The sequence below is a fragment of the Mustelus asterias genome, chromosome 6 (genome assembly GCF_964213995.1).
Source record: "Mustelus asterias chromosome 6, sMusAst1.hap1.1, whole genome shotgun sequence".
Classification (NCBI taxonomy): domain Eukaryota; kingdom Metazoa; phylum Chordata; class Chondrichthyes; order Carcharhiniformes; family Triakidae; genus Mustelus; species Mustelus asterias.
Window position 1 is genome coordinate 25552759 of NC_135806.1, and position 21369 is coordinate 25574127.

The 21369-nt window shown below is 42.9% G+C and overlaps 1 protein-coding gene across 1 annotated transcript in view; it reads right to left on the bottom strand.

The window, feature by feature from the left end:
* Positions 1-21369, bottom strand: part of frem1a (Fras1 related extracellular matrix 1a) — a 270213-nt gene that overhangs the window by 101820 nt on the left and 147024 nt on the right. Inside the window, exons 14-17 of the mRNA XM_078214133.1 lie at positions 12954-13044; positions 11025-11192; positions 8148-8356; positions 2543-2636 (exon numbers count right to left, since the gene is read on the bottom strand). Coding sequence (XP_078070259.1) covers positions 2543-2636; positions 8148-8356; positions 11025-11192; positions 12954-13044 — 562 coding nt within the window. The remainder of the gene's footprint in view (positions 1-2542; positions 2637-8147; positions 8357-11024; positions 11193-12953; positions 13045-21369) is intronic.

Consider the following 21369-nt stretch of genomic DNA (forward strand, 5'->3'; position numbering starts at 1 on the left):
TTTCATGTACAGAGTTGTCATAATCAAGAAAGTGCTGGTGAAACTCACAAAAGGGAATTGGATATATAGGGGAGAAAACTGCAGGGCAATGCCAAAGTACAGGGATGTGGATCTGGTTGGGCAGCTCTTTCATACCTGGGTCGAATACTATTCGCCAATATAATTCAATGTGTATCCCCACAGATAAACAATTTCTACATTCTACCCATCTCCCACCCATTTTCTCATTGAGGAATTATTTTCAAATCTACACTCCAGAAGTAGATGCCAGAAGGACATACGTGTCATGGATCTGCTTAGCAACAGCAATAGCATAAATTTAACAAGACATGATAGGATCTGATCTGCCCAGCGACAGGGAGAATTCTGCCTAGTGACAGCAGCAGCCAGCATTTAAAAGGCATTGAAAAGATGTGATTTTCCCAGTACTGCGGTTTACAGGCATCTAGACAGAACTAGATGTAAATCATCCTATTAGTAGGAAACAGCTTATCTAGATGATTGGGAGATCAGCGGAGGTACAAACATGCTAATTTCTAGAGAGCAGGATTTTGAGAGGTGCAGGTAGCCAAATACACAGAATGAAGAATCAAAGAGAAAAAGGTGGTATAATTGCCTGCACTCTGAGAAACAGGCAGGCCAGTTTACATCTAGCAGCCGAGAATCAAGCGTATATCTAACGGCCTGAGATGCCAGTCCACAATTCACAGCCAGAAGGCTAGGCTTGCATCTAAGTCTTAGAGTCAAGGCTGTGCTGAAGTCTTTATAAAGACAGTTTAAATATCATCTCTGGATCAGGAAAATGCTTTTTCCAGACTTGATCCCCAGCCTTCATTGTGTGATAACTATAGGCTGGATTTAATTCATAGACTTATTTTGTTTGGATGGGAGAAGTCTTAAGTAGTTCGGCAATCTTAGATATACTTTGGAACAAGGGATAATTTCTACATAAACGGTGTGTGTTTCGTGATTCAGATACTTAATTGTCTTAAGAGTAGTGAAGTGCTATCCATGTGTATTTATCTTTCTTTAATTTAATAAATATTCTTTAATAATTGTTATAATATGACTGGACTGGTTATTCTCACTGGGGTTTCATATGACTCCTCACACCAGTTCAAAAACAAAACTATACGTCACCCACAAATTGGTGTTTCAAGTTGTGACACCCACACAGATAAGATCAGAGTGGTTCAGGACAATAGGAATGGACAAGCGATGAGCCAGGCTGGTTAGAAGGCTCTGCCTTAGAATTTCATTGTCGCTCCTTCACTGTCACTGGCTCAAAGTCCTGAAAATCCCTTTCTAATAGCACGGTGGGTGCACTTGCACCAGATGGACTACATCAGTTCAAGAAGACAGCTCATCATCACCTTCTCAAAAGGCAATTAGGGATGGACAACAAAATGCAGGTCTAGCCAGCGAGATCCACATTCCATAAAAAAAGAAATAAATGTAGGAAAGAAGGGAAAACAGTTCTTTTTATTTGATGTCAAGTCCTGATATTGCTGTTAGAGGCATTAAGAAAATAATTTTTAACATGTAAATTAACCTGACAATATCAGTCTTATATATTTTGGTCGTATTTACAGTAAAAATAAACATGCAACCCAATCTGTTATATTTTAAGGACTGTAGATATTTGTGTACATTGCACCTGTTTCAGCAAAAAAAAAATAAGTGACAGTCATTCACTGATTCATTCCTCAGGTCAGTAGCTTGACCACTCAAGCTGCTTGGTTTAAATTTCTAACAATGCTTGGCAGTTAACTGTCAGTCACCATTAACTGGTGCATTATCTATGGCGAAGCCTCTGGCAGAGTCCACTGGCCAAGCAATGAGCATTCTCTTCTTGTACAGTATAAATTTGTTGGTTTTCCTTATGTTGTATTCTTTCAAATGTCCTGATGAGTGCAAGATGAAAAGTTTTGACAAAAATGTATTTTTCAGTAAAAATAGCACAGGGGAAGAAGATTGAAACATTATGAGTAGAACCACCATTAAATACATGATCCTGACAAGGAGAGACAAGAGTTCCAGTCTCAGAATAATGAGTTAACATCGAGCAAGGCATTTGAGTCTAACAGAAGCTTCCCATCCCATCCTATTTTGCCAGTGCTCCTGGTAAGGATTTGTAAGTCAGGTTGTCAATCAGTCTTCATTGTGGAAACAAACTAAAGCACAAACTCCTTGATGCAAAGCAGTGGAAGAAATGGATTTCCTCAAAGCATGAAAAGCGAAGAAGAAAAAGAAAAATTGAACATGCAAAAGGTGAGCGAACAGAGAGTTTTGTTTATGTGCTAAGAAAGGCTGCAAGAAAGCCAATGCAGTAATTGAGGTAATTCAATACCTTGGAGATAATTATGCATCACAAAAGATTAGTAAATCTGAAATTCGACAAATAAACTTGTATCTTATACACCAGTTGCCAGAAGCTCCGATATTAAACAACATGGGAAAAGGCTGTCATAATGGTAAGTACTTGGAAGCTTTTATTTTGCTCCCACTGCCTCTTGACTATTATCATAATATTCCTACTGACCTTGATTTCTAGAATACATTCAGCTGAATTTGAACCATCCGTGGCTGAAAAGATGACTTCATCATGTATTGTCTCAGAGTCATCATGATTGTACCTGTGAACACAAATATTTTACCATGGTTAATATTGTCACAAAATAAAACCACATAATTTAACCCCACTCTTCCAAACTGTTTGATATCCCATCGAGTCTATAATGAACACTTCTGCTTACTCACCATACTCTTTAACATCCCATCTAATCCAATAACACTCTCCAATTCATTCTGTGCTCTTTAAGATCCAACATTCACACTTTTTAATAGTCCAGCTAGCTTACTCACGCTTTACCTCTTCCTGTGCCCTTTATATCCCAGGCGCTTTAATTCCAGTTTCACATTCACTCCGAGACAACTTATTGTCCCAGATAGACCAGTTCTACGAAACAATTCACTCCTGAAAGCTTTTAATATCCCAAACTAGTGATAGCTTACTGTTCGTTCACTCCTTATACTCTTTAATTTCCACCCAATCAATCATCAATCTATTAACATTTCAGCGAGTCTATTCCCATTCTGTTACTGATTCTTGAACACTACGTCACTGTGATCAGAAAAATATAAGCCAGTACGCTCATTTTGATGAAGAAAAGGAATTTGACTGGGTGAAACAGATCTTTCTACTCACATTCTTTACTTCCTTTGAAATGACCAAGCACCACGAATGCCACGATCGACTCTCCTGAGGCTCTTGTCATCTAATTAGATTTGTATCGCTGCATTATCACCGAGGCCTTTGAGTGATAATGTCCCTTGGCTAATTCCACAAGCTCATTGAAAGATTTGCAGTTGGGGTCATCTGGAGAAATCAGACACCTATCTGGCTATAGGTTGGAGTCCTGCAGGCTGTTAATAGGATTAGCAGCTGCGACTCTTCTCCCCCCCGCCAGATTTCACTGGCCTTAAGAAAATAGTCATGATGTGGAGATGGCGGCGTTGGACTGGGGTAAACACAGTAAGAAGTCTCACAACACCAGGTTAAAGTCCAACAGGTTTATTTGGTAGTAAAAGCCACTAGCTTTCGGAGCGCTGCTCCTTCGTCAGGTAAATGGGAGTTCTGTTCACAAACAGGGCATATAAAGACACAAACTCAATTTACAAAATAATGGTTGGAATGCGAGTCTTTAAAGGTAATCAAGACTTAAAGATACAGACAACGTGAGTGGAGAGAGCGTTAAGCACAGGTTAAAGAGATGTGTATTGTCTCCAGACAGGACAGTTAGTGAGATTTTGCAAGCCCAGGCAGGTTGTGGGGGTTATAGATAATGTGACATGAACCCAAGATCCCGGTTGAGGCCATCCTCGTGTGCGGAACTTGGCTATCAGTCTCTGAAATCGAAGTTCTCAGCCGAGGGCTCAATTTCTGCCCCACCACCAAAATAGACCCCATCAGTCTCGCAGCGGACACAGAGGAATTCATCAGGCGAATGAGGCTGCGGGGGTTCTTCCACAAACCCCAAGAGGCCAACAGCGAACACAATGAGACAGCCAATGAACCTGATCAGCCGACAGAGAGATCTGCAGTGTAGCAACCGAAGAGGAAAGAGTCGAATTGAACTCCTCCGGAAGGCCGCTGCCCTCGACTTGACATGTATGCCCAAGCTGTCAGGAGGTGCGTCAACACCAGATTCATCAGCCGCACCCACAAGACAGCCCCAAACATCACCCAAGCACAACGCAACGCCATCCGCGCTCTCAAGACCAACTGCAACATTGTCATCAAACCAGCAGACAAAGGAGGGGCCATCGTCATACTGAACAGAACGGATTACTGCAAAGAAGTGTACCAACAACTGAACAATGAGGAACACTACAGACAGTTACCCGCAGATCCAACCAAAGAACACACCCGTCAACTCAACACTCTGATCAAGACCTTTGATCCGGACCTTCAGAGCACCTTCCGTGCTCTCATCCCACGTACTCCCTGCGTTGGAGATCTCTACTGCCTCCCGAAGATACACAAGGGAAACACATCCGGCCATCCCATCGTATCGGGCAATGGGACCCTGTGCAAGAACCTCTCCGGCTACGTCGAGGGCATCCTGAAACCCATTGCGACACGATGGACTTCCTACAGAAACTCAGCACACATGGAGCAGTTGAACCAGGAGCACTCCTCGTCACAATGGATGTCTCGGCACTCTACACCAGCATCCCCCACAACGATGGCATTGCTGCAACTGCCTCAGTACTCAACGCCGTCAACTGCCAGTTTCCAGATGCAATTTTACAACTCATCCGCTTCATCCTGGACCACAATGTCTTCACCTTCAACAACCAGTTCTTCATCCAGACACGGAACAGCCATGGGGACCAAATTCGCACCTCAATATGCCAACATCTTCATGCACAGGTTCGAACAAGAACCTCTCCACTGCACTGGACCTTCAACCAATGCTATACACTAGATACATCAATTACATTTTCATCCTTTGGACTCATGGTGAACAATCACTGAAACAACTATATGATGACATCAACAAGTTCCATCCCACCATCAGACTCACCATGGACTACTCTCTGGAATCGGTTGCATTCTTGGACACACGCATCTCCATCAAGGAGGGTCACCTCAGCACTTCACTGTACCGCAAGCCCACGGATAACCCCACGATTCTCCACTTCTCCAGCGTCCACCTTAAACACGTTAAAGAAGCCATCCCCTATGGACAGGCCCTCTGTATACACAGGATCTGCTCAGATGAAGAGGATTGCAACAGACATCTCTAGACACTGAAAGATGCCCTCATAACAACAGGATATGGCGCTCGACTCATCGATCGACAGTTCCGACGCACCACAGCGAAAAACCGCACCGACCTCTTCAGAAGACAAACACAGGACATGGCGGACAGAGTACCCTTCGTCATCCAGTACTTCCCCTGAGCAGAGAAGCTACGACATCTTCTCCGGAGCCTTCAACATGTCATTGATGAAGACAAACATCTCGCCAAGGCCATCCCCCCACTCCCACTTCTTGCCTTCAAACAACCGCACAACCTCGAACAGACCATTGTCCGCAGCAAACTACCCAGCCTTCAGGAGAACAGTGACCACGATACCATACAACCCTACCATAGCAACCTCTGCAAGACGTGCTGGATCATCACGGATGCCATCATCTCACGTGAGAACACCATCCACCAGGTACACGGTACATACTCTTGCAACTCGGCCAACGTTGTCTACCTGATACGCTGCAAGAAAGGATTTCCCGAGGCATGGTACATTGGGGAGACCATGCAGACGCTACGACAACGGATGAATGAACACCGCTTGACAATCATCAGGCAAGAGTGTTCTCTTCCTGTTGGGGAACACTTCAGCGGTCATGGGCATTCGGCCTCTGATCTTCGGGTAAGCGTTCTCCAAGGCAGCCTTCACGACACACGACAACGCAGAGTCGCTGAGCAGAGACTGATAGCCAAGTTCCGCACACATGAGGACGGCCTCAACTGGGATCTTGGGTTCATGTCACACTATCTGTAACCCCCCACAACTTGCCTGGGCTTGCAAAGTCTCACTGGCTGACCTGTCTGGAGACAATACACATCTCTTTAACCTGTGCTTAACGCTCTCTCTACTCTCATTGTCTGTATCTTTAAGACTTGATTACCTGTAAAGACTCGCATTCCAACCATTATTTTGTAAATTGAGTTTGTGTCTTTATATGCCCTGTTTGTGAACAGAACTCCCACTTACCTGACGAAGCAGCAGTGCTCCGAAAGCTAGTGGCTTTTGCTACAAATAAACCTGTTGGACTTAAGAAAATAGTGCAGGCGTTTGACATATTGCACCCACTGCTCTGTGTTAGGGTCGAATGGGTCTAATTTCCCATGAAGGAGCATTTTGACATTCCCAGTCTACTGAATGATTTTGCTTCAAAAAGGCTTTCACATGAGGTCTCCTCATTTCTGCAGCAGTAGGAAGGCACTCCAATTGATCCTCAACGTCAAATATCATATGTTTCAAAGACAGGCAACCATCAAGTGGATTAATGAATGAACAGTTTATTAAGGTGAGTAACTAAGTACAGAGAGTGATATAAAGTCTACTGTACTCTATGACTCCAAACTGGCAAATAAATCCTGCACTAAGCACCAGGATTCACCTGCTCCGGCCTGATTGGCCAAACAAGTCACACAACCCTCCAAGAGTTTAACCCTTAAAGGGACACACAACCACATCAACACATGCATTACAATAACTGCAACTGTTATGTCCCAGCTGAGTGAGAGCATGCACAACAAAAACAACCTGACTGAGAACACCAAACAGTGAGTCTACCAAGCCTCAGTACAGTTCTCTACAATGGTGATACAAAGACAAGATATGCTAGACAGAAGAAATATCTGAGCAGTTTCCACCTTCTCTGTCTCAGATGTATCCTGGGCACCTTTTGGCAGGGCAAAGTCACCAACTGAGAGATCCTGCAGCCCATTAATTCCGTCAGCATACACTTGCTAAACCAATGACATTTCTGCTGGCTGGGCCATGTTCATTGGATGGATGACTGCCGAAAACCCCAAAGAGCTTCCATATGATGGATAGGCCATTGGGTTATTACCTCCTAGGTGTCCATATCTCCTCTACAAGGTTGCTTGCAAGTGAGATATCAGGTAGGCAAATATCGGCACTAACAACTAGGGATGGTTTTTCTGGAAGGACACAAAGAGAGAAGCAGAAAATAAAAGCTCAGCTGACTGAATAGAGAGTTCAGTGAGAAAATATGAGGCCAGTGAATCATGCATCTTCTCAACCCACTATAGTCCTTTGCACTAAACGCAGCAGCGACTGCTTATCAGAGTGGGGCTCCTGAGCCACACCAGGTGAGTTGACAGAGTTGACCATCACGGTGCAAGACATTGTCTCACAAGGTGTAAGGTTGCCATCAATAGTACAATCCAAATCAAAATTGTTCCATAATTGGAATCTGAAACAGAAACAGAAAATGCTGGAAAATCTCAGCAGCTCCAATGAAAGGTCATCCATACTCAAAACGTTGGCTCTATTCTCTCTCCACAGATGCTGTCAGACCTGCTGGGATTTTCCAGCATTTTCTGTTTTTATCTTAACTTTTCTACCTCTTTAACCAAACTTTTGGTCATCTGATTTTTGTGGTTCAGTGGCATACTTTGCTTTATAATGCGCCTGTAAAGTGCCTTGGGATGTTTCACTTCTTGAATGGTGCTATATAATTATAAGTTGTTGATAATTGAAACATTCTCATTTTACATACCAGCCATTCTTGCAATTGGAGTCACTTTTCAATTTCAATTTTATATGGTGCTGGATTATGAGTCAATTATGTGCTGTGATTCTCAGCAACTATGAACTGGGCTGAGATTTTCTTAATTCACTAAAAAGCCTCATGCCAAGCAGAGAGAGGAATATTTTATTGCATCAGTCTAGGCTAGATTCAAACTCTGGTTTCCAAAGTGAAAGGGAATTGAAAACCACTTCACCTATCAGTTTTCCTCAAAACATTTCTGCCAAATGCATCTCCGATAATTGTTGTCCAGTACAATTGAGAATGTATATAATCAGCCCCAAAGATTCCTCACCTAATTTTAAGTTGTCTGAGGTCTTCTAGGGTGAACATGTTCCCTTCAGTCATGGGAACTCCATCCATTGCTATCACTCCATGCATTGGTTTCCTTTGAAGCATAATCCTGATATGGTACTCCTTGGTGTCAACATCCGTCACCAGCATGTGGTCCACAGTAATGTGACCTATTCCCCCTTCCTCAACTTTTAATTGCTTTGTATGTACCTGAAAGGGAGAATCATTTTTTTCAAATTCATCAATTGTTTCGGGAAAAAAGAGAATCTACTGTTTTGCATTTCCCTGGCCACATGGTTGGGTTTCTGCAAGAAGGAGATAGGCACAAAAACTAAAATTTTTCTAAAAACATCTATTTGTTGGGGTGAGGGGTGTTGGTAATCATTTGTCAAAGTTATAGCAGGTAATTGGAAGAGATTCAGCGTGTATTCATCAACAGAGCAGATTCTCCAATGAGCGTAAAGAAGCTGGTTATATTTTAAACTGGAGGTTATATTACAACCCTTGGCTCTCAGTTTAACAGTTAGTTTTGCATATTTGGTGGCTATATTCTTTATCTACTGTGCTCAAAAGTCAACTGTGACTGCATAGTCCAACAATGCAGATAGTAAGCACCTTTTCCAGATGGCAGTGCTTATATGATTTTAGTGATGGTTTTTTTAAAAGTTTCAAAAAATGGGCAAGTAATACAGAGAAATGTAATAATACTGGCAAGTGCCACACTGTACTTAACCCAGTATTACATTATCATGCTGCATTATAAATACATTATCTGTATTACATGTTACAATGCCATAACCACTCATCATGATAGTTCTTGGTAGTAATGAGTCAAGTGAAAGCCTCAAAAGATACAAGTTGGTTATTTGAGGAAATTCTTAAAAAACAAATTCTCGATATTAGTTTATTTTGGGTTCAGGTTGTTTTGTCTTTCAATCATGTTCCTCAGTTCAGTCAAAAAGAAGGTAACTGCCAAGTGTTGCTGGGGACAATCGAAACAAAATTTGATGAATTATCATATTTTGTAAAAATTGACCCGACTTAATGTGACAGGGATCCTGTTTATCTTAGCATTTGTCTATATTCACTTGTCTCAGTGAATTGAGGAGGGCCCTGAACTGTGGATTTGTCCATACTAATAATTGTTCCAATTCTATAAACTGGATGAAAAGAATCATAGAATCCCTACAGTGCAGAAGGAGGCCATTCAGTCCGAGTCTTCACTGACAATAATCCATTTCCACGTATTCTCCCTGCTAGGCCCCCTGACACTAATTTTGCATTGCCAATCACACTAACCCTTTGGAGTGTGGGGGGAAACTAAAGCACCTGAAGGAAACCCACACAGAAACGGGGAGAACGTGCAAACTCCCAACAGACAGTGACCTGAGGCCGGAATTGAACCCGGGTCCCTGGCGTTATGAGGTAGCAATGCCAATCACCGTTCCGGTTTCTTGGTTTTCAGTTAGTCAGACTTTTATGAATATGCTTGGACACAAGAACAAGGTTTTTACTTTTCATTTATATATTGTTATTGCCCAGGTAACATCATAATCACCCTGAGGGCAGATCACCATTGAAATTATCCTTTGTCTAGTATTAAATCAAAGAAACAAAAAGTGGATAATAAAAGCAAAATACTGTGGATACTGGAAATCTGGAATAAAAGCAGAAATTGTTGGAAAAACTCAGCAGGAGAGAGAAACAAAGTTAATGTTTCCCTCGTGGATAAGTTGCACTGTACATTAAATTATTCACTAAAAGAAATTGTATGTGGCAAGCTTGGCCAAACCCCAACATCATAGTAGCAGCGTATCTGTTAATATTTCTGTTTGAGCTTGCTGGTGGTTGATTAGTGAGATGGTCCAATAATCGTTTGTCTTTTAGTGGGTACTGTGGTGATTGTCCCTTTAAGGATCCATCTCCAGAGTAAGGGTCACATGACCCAGGGAACCACTTGGGGAGCAGGGTGGGGGTCACACTGGTGAGCTCAAGTTTCTGTTCCAGAACTTTCAAGAGCTGACTGGCAGCCATGAGGTTATAAGCCTCTGTATTATTGTTATATGTAAACAAACATTGCAGTTGTTATTTATCTAACTGGTGAACTGGAATTATTACAGATACACAAATACTTTCTACCAGAACAGCAAACGAAACTATATTTATTCTCCAGGAAGACTTGTGTGTCTGGTCTCCAGTAGTTCATGTCTTTTCAAATCACCGATGACCATGGATAAATTTTCACTTCTATTGTCTGATGTTAACCAGATAGTAATGGTCTTAAAATGCTATTGTAGCCTTATTGGGCCTGTTGATACCAATGCAGAGGTGACCATTTGAAAGAGTCCTACTACAGGGCACCCCAAACACCAATCTGTCTCAGACCTAAGCTCCTCAGACCCTAATTTGCCAGTTTAGTTGGAATTGGTTGGTGTCTCAGCCTTAGGCCTAACATTATGCATGGGTGATGGAGCTAAGAGGCAAACAGATAACATGGGCTTTACAAATGCTTGAAAAATGTTAATCTGTGTGAAATTGAGGTGCATTACAGACTAATTTAAATATAGGATGAGTGTATCCTATATATCAAATTTAACAGCCAAATTAAGTTTGAATTTTTTTTCTGTGGGGTCCAGAGGAGCGAGTCCCTAAGGCCGACAAAAATAATCTGTGCCATCCTGGTCCCAGAGCCTCCATGATTGTGATCCATATAGTTATTTACTGACGTCTAAGTCAGCCCAATATTGGAAGCCCCAATTTGGTGAGCTGCAATGAGTTGTCTGTTTGCTATCCCACAGTGATCAACCAGAATGCTTTGTTCGACTGTCAAAATCAACCCCCAGTTACTGCAATTGAGTCTTAGCATGAAATTGCCTACCTCTGGAGCTTGATTGTCAACTGGGAGGATTGTAATATTGAAGCAGAAACCAATTAAAGTGCCACCATGTTGATTGCTGATTGAAAAGAGAAATTGAAGGTGCTGTGGGTCTGGCCCTATATCTTGCATAGGAGGCATGTAGGCCACTTTCAGATAATTCACAGCATGCTGAAACAAAATGGGACACACATGTCACAATAGTGGGGATAACGTCAGTGAGAGAAGAAAAATACAACAAGAAAATGTAAGCAATATTTCAAATCCTATGTTAACGATTTGGGTTGCCTATAAATACCTTCAAAAAACTGCAAGTGAACCAGATGGATTTTTATGACAATGGTTTAATGGTCATCATTACACTTTAATTCCAGATTGCTTTACATTTAAATTCTACTATCTGCTATGGTGGGTTTTGAACCCAGTCCCCAGAGCATTATCCTGGATCTCTGGATTGTTAGTGCAGTGTTAATACCACTACGCCACCACCTCCGACACTTGCAGCACCTGAATTTACAGGAGTTGCCCCACTGATCTGCATTTACATGCATGATAACAACACATGGATGGGACAGGAGCACCACCCTCTGATGTGGACTAAATATTCACCTCTTTCGCACATGTTTGTTAGATCTACTTAAAGGCAAACCAAGTAAAAATGTGGAGAGGTGAGGTTTGATGCGAATTGCTAAACACTTTGGGTGAACATAGAAACCCAACATTTTTGATGTGATTTGCTGTTTTCATGAATACAGCTTGTCTCTCAGTAAACATAATTTGTATTTTCACATTTTCTCGATGGAAAAATGTTCAGAACAACCTGACCTCCTAATATCTTTGTGTAAGACCAACACCTCTGATCCTTGGGGGATATTGATTTAGAATCATGGAATCCTAACAGTGCAGGAGGTCATTCGACCCATCGAGTCTGTATCAACTCTTACCCAGTCTTACCCCATGACCTCACCTATTTACTCTGCTAATCCCCCGAACCTATATATCTTGGGACACTAAGGGGCAATTTTAGCATGGCTAATCAATCTAAAGTGCACACCTTTGGACTGGGGAGGAAAGCAGAGCACTGAGAAGAAACCCACGTAGACACAGGGAGAACATGCAAACTCCACACTGTGCCACTCTTTCAGCGCTACACTCACATTTCTAGTTGTAGCTCGGAGGAAATGACTGGGAAGCCCAGCACACATTTCAGAAACTGCTTCAATGGGTAGGCTAAACCAAACCATGATAATACAGAACTAGTGCTAGTGGTGAGAAGCTGGTGAATCTTTATCCACCATCATAGCAAGCAACCCGATCCAAATCTCGACCATTGTTGCATGCATTAAAAACTATTCATTAATGTTGCCGCTGGTTCTTTTGTCAATCAATGAGGAGACATTTTTTGCATAGCAATCGATAAAATCTGGAATGTACTGCTTGAAAGGATGGTGGAAGCAGATTCAGCAATGAATCTCAAGAGTAAATGCGATAAATAGAAAATAGAACATAGAACAGTACAGCACAGAACAGGCCCTTCGGCCCACAATGTTGTGCCGAGCTTTATCTGAAACCAAGATCAAGCTATCCCACTCCCTATCATCCTGGTGTGCTCCATGTGCCTATCCAATAACCGCTTAAATGTTCCTAAAGTGTCTGACTCCACTATCACTGCAGGCAGTCCATTCCACACCCCAACCCCAAATACTTGAAGGATGTTGTTTGTTAGGGTAGAGGGAAAGAACAGTGAATGGGGACTAATTGGACAAATGCAGGCATGATGGACTGAATAAACTCATTCTGTGCTATATGGATTATATTGTAATCTTATTGAAGACCTTTAATTAGTTTTATTAATAGTCTAATACTATTTCCGTACCAAACTGATCCAAATGGATTAAATACTTTTTTCTGAGAGTATTAAATTGTAAATACCTGTGTGAATGATCTGAGCATCGGGACACTGGATTCTTTCATCAATTTCTTCATGCTGTCTGTTAGAAACAGTTTCCCAGCATCAGACAAGCTCAATAGGGAAGGAGACACATAATTAGACTTCAGGAACTGCCAGCATTGAACTTTAAACATCATCATTCAACCAGTTTTAGACTCACAGTTTGTTTCTGTTTACACAAATACCAAATTTTGGTTTTTTTTCTCCAAATGCAAACAAGAGGAGAGGAAGAGTTGCACTCTTTAAAGTTGCACAGTCAACATTTCCAGCATTTTATTTTCAGTAATGGCAGAAACTCAATTGGAATAACCACATTATTGCCATGGCAATCAGAAATGATCAGAGGCTGGGTATTCTGCATTTTCTGCAGTTCACTTCGGGAATTCCCAAAGCGTCTCCACTACCTTTAAAGGACTATGGTGGAAGACTCTCTACTTACCTGATGTGTGCAGCATGTAAACACTATCACCTCAATGTTTCCCACTGAGCCATATACCATTCCCACTTGAACATTTATCACTATTCTATCATCAACAAAATCCTGATACGCTTTACTAAATAACATTATGGGAATATTTTCACGACATGGATTACTGTAGTTCAAGAAGAAAGCTCATCACCACCTACTCAAGGACAAATCAAGATGGGCAATAATACTGATTTTGCCAGTAATGCCCATATCCCAAGAATGAATTCTATTAAAAAATCCCATTAGGTGTTGACGTTTGCAAACAGATTAACTCAACCTTTGAGATGATACAGCTCGAGGTAAAGATCAAAAACATTTTGCTAATGTGCAGTATTGCAGACATTTATGGAGGTTAACGCAAAATATTCTCAGCCGCCTTCATATACCACATCTGATTTTCTATTCTATGGAAGTCAATGACATAAAATAGAGTGCTGATTTGCTAAGAGTTTATTTTGTAACACTGACATAGATGAGTTTAATTTCCTATTTGTTCAATGAAGAGTGCAGGAGGAAATACCAGTAGCAGCACCCAGGCATACCTGAATACGAGGTGTCAACCTAGTGAAGCTACAACACAGGACTACTTGTGTGCCAAACAGCATAAGCAAGAAGTAATGGACAGAGTTAAGCAATTCTAAATTCTGCAATCTTGTCACATCCAGTCATGAATGGTGGTGGAGAATTAATCAACTCACTGGAGGAGGAGGCTTTACAAATATTACAGGAAAGAGGTAGAGAATCTGGTGAAATGGTGCAACGACAATAATCTCTCCCTCAATGTCAGTAGAACGAAGGAGATAGTCATTGACTTCAGGAAGCGTAGTGGAGGACATGCCCTTATCTACACCAATGGGGATGAAGTGGAATAAAGTTTAAAGTTTAGTTAATAGTCACAAATAAGACTTACATTAACACTGCAATAAAGCTACTGTGAAATTCCCCTAGTCACCACACTCTGACGCCTGTTCAGGGCAATGCACCTAACCAGCACATCTCACGGACTGTGGGAGGGAACCGAAGCACCCGGAGGAAGCCCACGTAGACACACGGAGAACGTGCAAACTCCACACAGACAGTGTGCTGGGAACCGAACCAGGGACCCTGGCGCTGTGAGGCAGCAGTACCAACCACTGTGCCACCGTGTGAGAGCTTCAAGTTGCTCGGTGACCAGATCACCAACAACCTGTCCTGGTCCCCTCCACGCCGACGCTATGATTAAGAAAGAAGGCTAAAGAAATTCAGCATTTCCACGACAACTCTCACCAACTTTTACAGATGCACCATAGAAAGCATCCTTTCTGGTTGTATCACAACTTAATATGGCTCCTGTTTTGTCCATGACTGCAAGAAACTACAAAGGGTCGTGAATGTAGCCCAGTCTATCATTCAAATCAGCCTCCCATCTACTGACTCCATCTACACTTCCCGCTACCTCTAAAAAGCAGCCAGCATTATTAAGCACCCCACGTACTCTGGGCATGCTCTCTTCCACCTTTTTCCATTGGGAAAAAGATACAAAAGTCTGAGGTTACGTACTAACTGACTCAAGAACAGCTTTTTCTCTGCTGTTATCAGACTTTTGAATGGACCTACCTCATTAAGTTGATCTTTCTCTACACCCTAACAATGACTAATACTACATTCTGCACTCTCTCGTTTCCTTCTCTGTGAACAGTATACTTTGTATAGTGCACAAGAAGCAATACTTTTCACTGTATATACATGTGACAATAATAAATCAAATCAAATCAAAATCAAGCTAATGATCCATCTCGACCTCCTCTGGAGCTCCCCAGGATCATAGATGTCAGTCTTCAGTCAGTTCAATTCACTCCACCTGATATCAAGAAACAGCTGAATGCACTTGATACTGCAAAGAATATGGACGCTGACAATATTCCAGCAAAGGTACTGAAGACTTGTGCTCCAGAATTTGTGGCGCCCCTAGCCAAGCTGTTATGGTACAATTACAACACTGGCATCTAACCGGCAAAATGGAAAATTGCCCAGCTAATTCCTATACACAAGGAACAGGACAAATCCAACCCGGCCAATTACCACCTTATTATTCAACTCTTGATCATCAGTAAAGTGATGGAAGTGGTCACCAATAATGCTATCAAGCAACATTTGCTTAGGAATAACTTGCTTACAGAGGATCAGTTCCGTTTCCACCAGGGTCACTCAGCTTCTGACCTCATTACAGTCCTGGTGAGAGCGATTGTCTTTGACACTGAAAGCAGTATTTGACCACTTGTGGCATCAAGGAACCCTGGCAAAACTGGAGTCAATGGGAATCAGGGGAAAACACTCCGCTGGTTGGAGTCATACCTAGCACAAGGAAAGATGATTGTGAGTTGATGGAGGTCAATCATCTCAGTTCCAGGACATCACTGCAGGTGTATCCCAAGCCCAACCATCTTCAGCTGCTTCATCAATCTGGGGAGGCAGTGGAGTACTGGTATTGTTGCTGTTGCTGGACTAGTAATTAAGAGACCCAGCGTAATTATCTGGGGTCTGAGGTTCGAATCCCACCAGGGCAGATTATGAAATTTGAATTCAATAAAAATCTAGGATTAAAAGTCTAATGATGACCATGAAACCAATAAAATCTCATCTGGTTCACTAATGTCCTTTAGGGGAAGAAATCTGCCATCCTATCCAGTCTGGCTTAAATGTGTCTCCAGATCCACAGCAATCCACAGCAAATCCGCAACAAATGCCCTCTAAAATAGCACTGCAAGGGCAATCAAAGATGAGCAGGAAATGCTGGCCAAGCCAGCAATGCCCATATCCCATGAATAAGAGGAAAAAAAACAGGCAGCAAAGTCCCTCTTCCCATACATTTTTAAAAATCCAAAGACGAGTAGCCGGGAGATTACATCAAACCAGGGTTCTTATATTTTTTACTAACAATAACAAGACTGACCTTTTTTTGTTGCTTTGTTTTGTGGGCTCGGGTGTAAAACATATGATGTTGTGGGAGGATCTGGGGACAAGCAGGCCTTAAACAGAACATAGAACAGTACAGCACAGAACAGGCCCTTCGGCCCACGATGTTGTGCCGAGCTTTATCTGAACCCAAGATCAAGCTATCCCAGTCCCTATCATCCTGGTGTGCTCCATGTGCCTATCCAATAACCGCTTAAATGTTCCTAAAGTGTCTGACTCCACTATCACTGCAGGCAGTCCATTCCACACCCCAACCACTCTCTGCGTAAAGAACCTACCTCTGATATCCTTCCTATATCTCCCACCATGAACCCTATAGTTATGCCCCCTTGTAATAGCTCCATCCACCCGAGGAAATAGTCTTTGAACGTTCACTCTATCTATCCCCTTCATCATTTTATAAACCTCTATTAAGTCTCCCCTCAGCCTCCTCTGCTCCAGAGAGAACAGCCCTCGCTCCCTCAACCTTTCCTCATAAGACCTACCCTCCAAACCAGGCAGCATCCTGGTAAATCTCCTCTGCACTCTTTCCAGCGCTTCCACATCCTTCTTATAGTGAGGTGACCAGAACTGCACACAATATTCCAAATGTGGACAAAAAGAAGGGGACAAAATTCCCCGACACTGACACTGCCCCCCTCTCTGAAGAAGAATTTAACAAACTTCCTTCCATACAAGGTCAGAAGTGGGGATGTTCGCTGATGATCGCACAATATTCAGCACCATTCGTGACTCCTCAGATACTGAAGCATTCCATGTTGTGGGCTAACAAATGGTAAGTCACATTCAGACCACACAAGTGCCAGGCAATGACCATCTCCAACAAAAGAGAATCTAACCATCCCCCTTGCCATTCAATGGCATTACCCTCACTGGGGCGGGGCGGCACGGTAGCACAGTGGTTAGCACTGCTGCTTCACAGCTCCAGGGTCCTGGGTTCGATTCCCGGCTCGGGTCACTGTCTGTGTGGAGTTTGCACATTCTCCTCGTGTCTGCGTGGGTTTCCTCCGGGTGCTCCGGTTTCCTCCCACAGTCCAAAGATGTGCGGGTTAGGTTGATTGGCCAGGTTAAAAAAATTGCCCCTTAGAGTCCTGGGATGTGTAGGTTGGAGGGATTAGCGGGTAAAATATGTGGGGGTAGGGCCTGGGTGGGATTGTGGTCGGTGCAGACTCGATGGGCCGAATGGCCTCCTTCTGCACTGTAGGGTTTCTATGTTTCTATGTGAATCTCCCACTATCAACATAGAATCATCGAATCATATAGTGCAGAAGAGGCCTTTCAGCCCATCGAGTCTACACACGAGAAACACCAGACCTCCCACCTAATCCCATTTACCAGCATTTGGTCCTTGAATGTTATGATGTGCCAAGTGCTCATCCAGGTACTTTTTAAACAATGTGAGGCATCTCACTAACTGTCCTGGCTGGAGACAATTCACACCTTTTTAACCTGTGCTTAACCCTCTCTCCACTTGCATTGTCTGCACTTGTAAAGACTTGATTATCTGTTAAGTCTTGCATTCCAACCATTATCTTGTGATTGAATGTGTTGATTTATGCCCTGTTTGTGAAACAAATCCTGCAATCACCCGATGAAGGAGCGGCGCTCTGAAAGCTCATGCTACCAAATAAACCTCTTGGACTTTAACCTGGTGTTGTGAGCTTATTTAACTGTGTCCCATGCAAGAAGATTTCTTTATTGGTCTCTATTATGTTCTATATTGGATGAGATGAGATGGTCACGTAGCTGTTGGAAGGACGTGGGGTACAAAAGATGGCATGTGGCAAGGGCGCGGGAGATCTCCCAGAGTGTGGGCAGAGGCACAGCACATAAGAGCTACTCAATTACTGTTAAAAAATAACTCCTATTGTTGGTCCCTCATTGCCACTAATTGGAAGCCACCAATCCTGTCAGGAGTTGACAGAATCGCATAGGGACTATGCCACATCAACCCGCTTGTGCTCAGCAAAAACGTCGCAGACAACTGGACAAGATTGAAAAAGAGAGTGACCTATCAACTGTGGTGTCAGCCTATTGCACAAATCAGAGAAGGTAAAGGCATAGGAGGATCCCAAAATATTTCCCAAAAGGTTTGAGCACATATGCATGCCAGTAAAGAATATCAAACTGGAGAGATGAGCACTCAATACAATCAACCAAATGTTTGATGAGCCTGTTCAGTCAAATGCTGTAACTTTAAAAATTCAAACCAAGAAATAAGCTTTTGGCACACTCACCAACAAGTTGGTGACAGATCGCACTGTGTGTGGAGTCCATAGCAATGCTGTTTGCAAGCATCGTCTTCGCGAGATTTAATGCTGGAAACTGCCTCAGCATCTGTATGCTGAACAAGCAGTCAGAAGGCAGCAGCAAAAAGTGAATGCGGGAAAGAGGTTTTTGCGGTAAAGAGCACACCCTGCTCCAACTGCAGCAACCATCACTCACAGAACAGAATTACTTGCCTGTCGTTTGGTAAACGCTATAACAAGTATGGCAAATGGAACCATTTCATCAAATACTACACATCCCAAGTCACATCAGCCTGCCCATGCCACCAGGCACACGACAGTTCTCCAGATCCCAGAGCATGAACGGGGGAAATGAATTGGAGTGTAATCGTAACATCAAAGGCATGGACCCTCCAAAAACATTTTACTGTGAGAGCATTGACACCATAATGGAGAAGGGTGAGATTTTCACCACATTAAACAGTGCCTGCAGCAAGGCAAAACTAAAAGTAAAGGTTGATGCAGAAGCAAAGTGCAATGTCCTGTCCAGGCAGTTGTTGCAGTAAATCAACCCTGTGCTGCACCAGATCTTAGCACTCAAGTGGAGCTTGTGGTATATGGCAGACAGACTATCCACACAGAAGGTATGGTTACACTCCACTGCACACCAGGCAGCTTTCAGTTTCATGTTGTTGACCAAAACGTGAAGCCGCCTTTTGGTCTTTGAGGCAGCATTACACTGGGGTTAATCCACCTTGGTCCAGACGTAGACAGTCTGCAGCACCAAGCTTGAGAAATGGTGAAATATATAGACCAATTCAACACCAACACAATTGGAAAGCTACCTGTAATAGTTCCTATAAGACTAAATATCTTGATTCCACCATGGTCTGTGCTCCAAGAAGTGTCCCCCTAGTGATGAAGCAAAAAGTAATCGATGAGCTGGACTGCATCACCGCACTGGATGTCCCAACTGTATAGACAAGGCCACGGGCTGGGTTTCAGCAATGGCTGCTGCAGTAAAGAGATGGCAGGATCTGTCAGTCAGGATCTGTATTGACACAGTCCATCTGAATAAGGCACTGATCAGACCTTAACCCCCCTATGAAGATGGTGGAACAGGTCAAAGGAGACATGTCCAATGCCAAGGTCTTCAGTATCTTGGATGTGAAGTGTGGGTTCTGGCAAATCCCGTTGGGAGAAGAATCTTCGAAAATCACCACACCCATATATCCGGTAGGCAGATATTGTTTCCTCTGTATGCAACCCTGCAAAGTCATTGTTGATGACATCCTGGTCTGTGGTTGTACAATGTAAGAATATGATGCATATCTTTGCTTAGTCCTCAACAGATTCAGGGCCATAATAGTTAAAGCTCAACCCTGCTAAATGTAGCTTCAGAGTCAACCAGGCTCCTTATGTGGGTAACTTTCTCACAGCCGATGGAGTGAAGCCAGATCCAGACAAGACAAAGGCTATACGACAGATGCCCATTCCTGAGGACAAGCATGCTTTGCAGTGAGTATGATGAATTATTTTTCCAAGTTCAGTCTTGCTACAGTACAGTCACTGAACCACTTCATCAGCTCCTCCACTAGGATGTTGAATGATGTTTGGCAAAAGCACCACACTGTTGCATTTAACAAGCTCAAGCTACCTCAGCTCCTCCAGTGGTACCATATTTTGACTTTCAAGCCCCAGTACTCTTATCAGCAGATGCCTCCCAGTATGGACCTGGTGTGGTTTGCATCCAGAATGGCAGGCCAGTAGCTTTCACACCAAGGCACTGAGACAAATTAGGCCCAAATCGAGAAGGAGCTCCTTGCCCTAGTTGTTGCATGACTTCATCTATGGTGGTCCTGTTAAGTGTTCAAACTGATTATCGGTCACTTATCACAATTCTTAAAAAGCCTCTTCAAACCACGTCTGCATGACTTCAGCGCATGGTGCTCAAGCTGCAACACTATAACCTGTGTTGTCTACAAACATGGTAAGGAGCTGTAGCTTGCTGATGCTCTTTCCAGAGACTTCCTACCCACCACTAACCAGATGGTGAGGAGGACATTGACATCATGATCATTCAGGTACTTTAGTCTCATCAAATCAAGAAACTGAAGGATGCCCACAGGTGGATCTCACATGTAGACAGCTGTACAAAGTCAGTTTGAAAGGCTAGCCCAAGTCTGCAAAAGAGCTTCCCCATGAGCTCCGCACATTCTTCTCTATTCGTGAGGAATTAATTGTACAACAGAAGCTGATACTCTGGCATCAGCAATTCATCATCTCTACCTCTTTGCAGAGGTATAACACCCAACAACTCAACCAAAGATATCCAGGAGGTAACCAGGTACAGGGCAAAGGAATCTCTGTACTGGCTTTCGATGTACGTGGACATGGAGAGGTATCTTGGTATGCGCCATGCAATACACTCAAGATACATCAAACCAGGGAACAACTGCACCTACATGAGGTCCTGGATCTCCCATGGTCATTCACAGTGGCTGATATTTTCAAATGGAATGGTAAGCAGCACTTGGTCCCAGTTGACTTATCGTCTGGTTGGTTTGAAATCGATCACCTACTAGACATGAAGAGCAACACGGTCATAAGCAAGTTCAAGAGACATTTTGCCACACATGGCATTCCACAGCGCATAATGACAGATAACACTCTTCAGCTAGTTTCCAAAGAGTCCATGGACTTTGCATATACATGGGACTCTGAGCACATCACAAGTGGTCCACT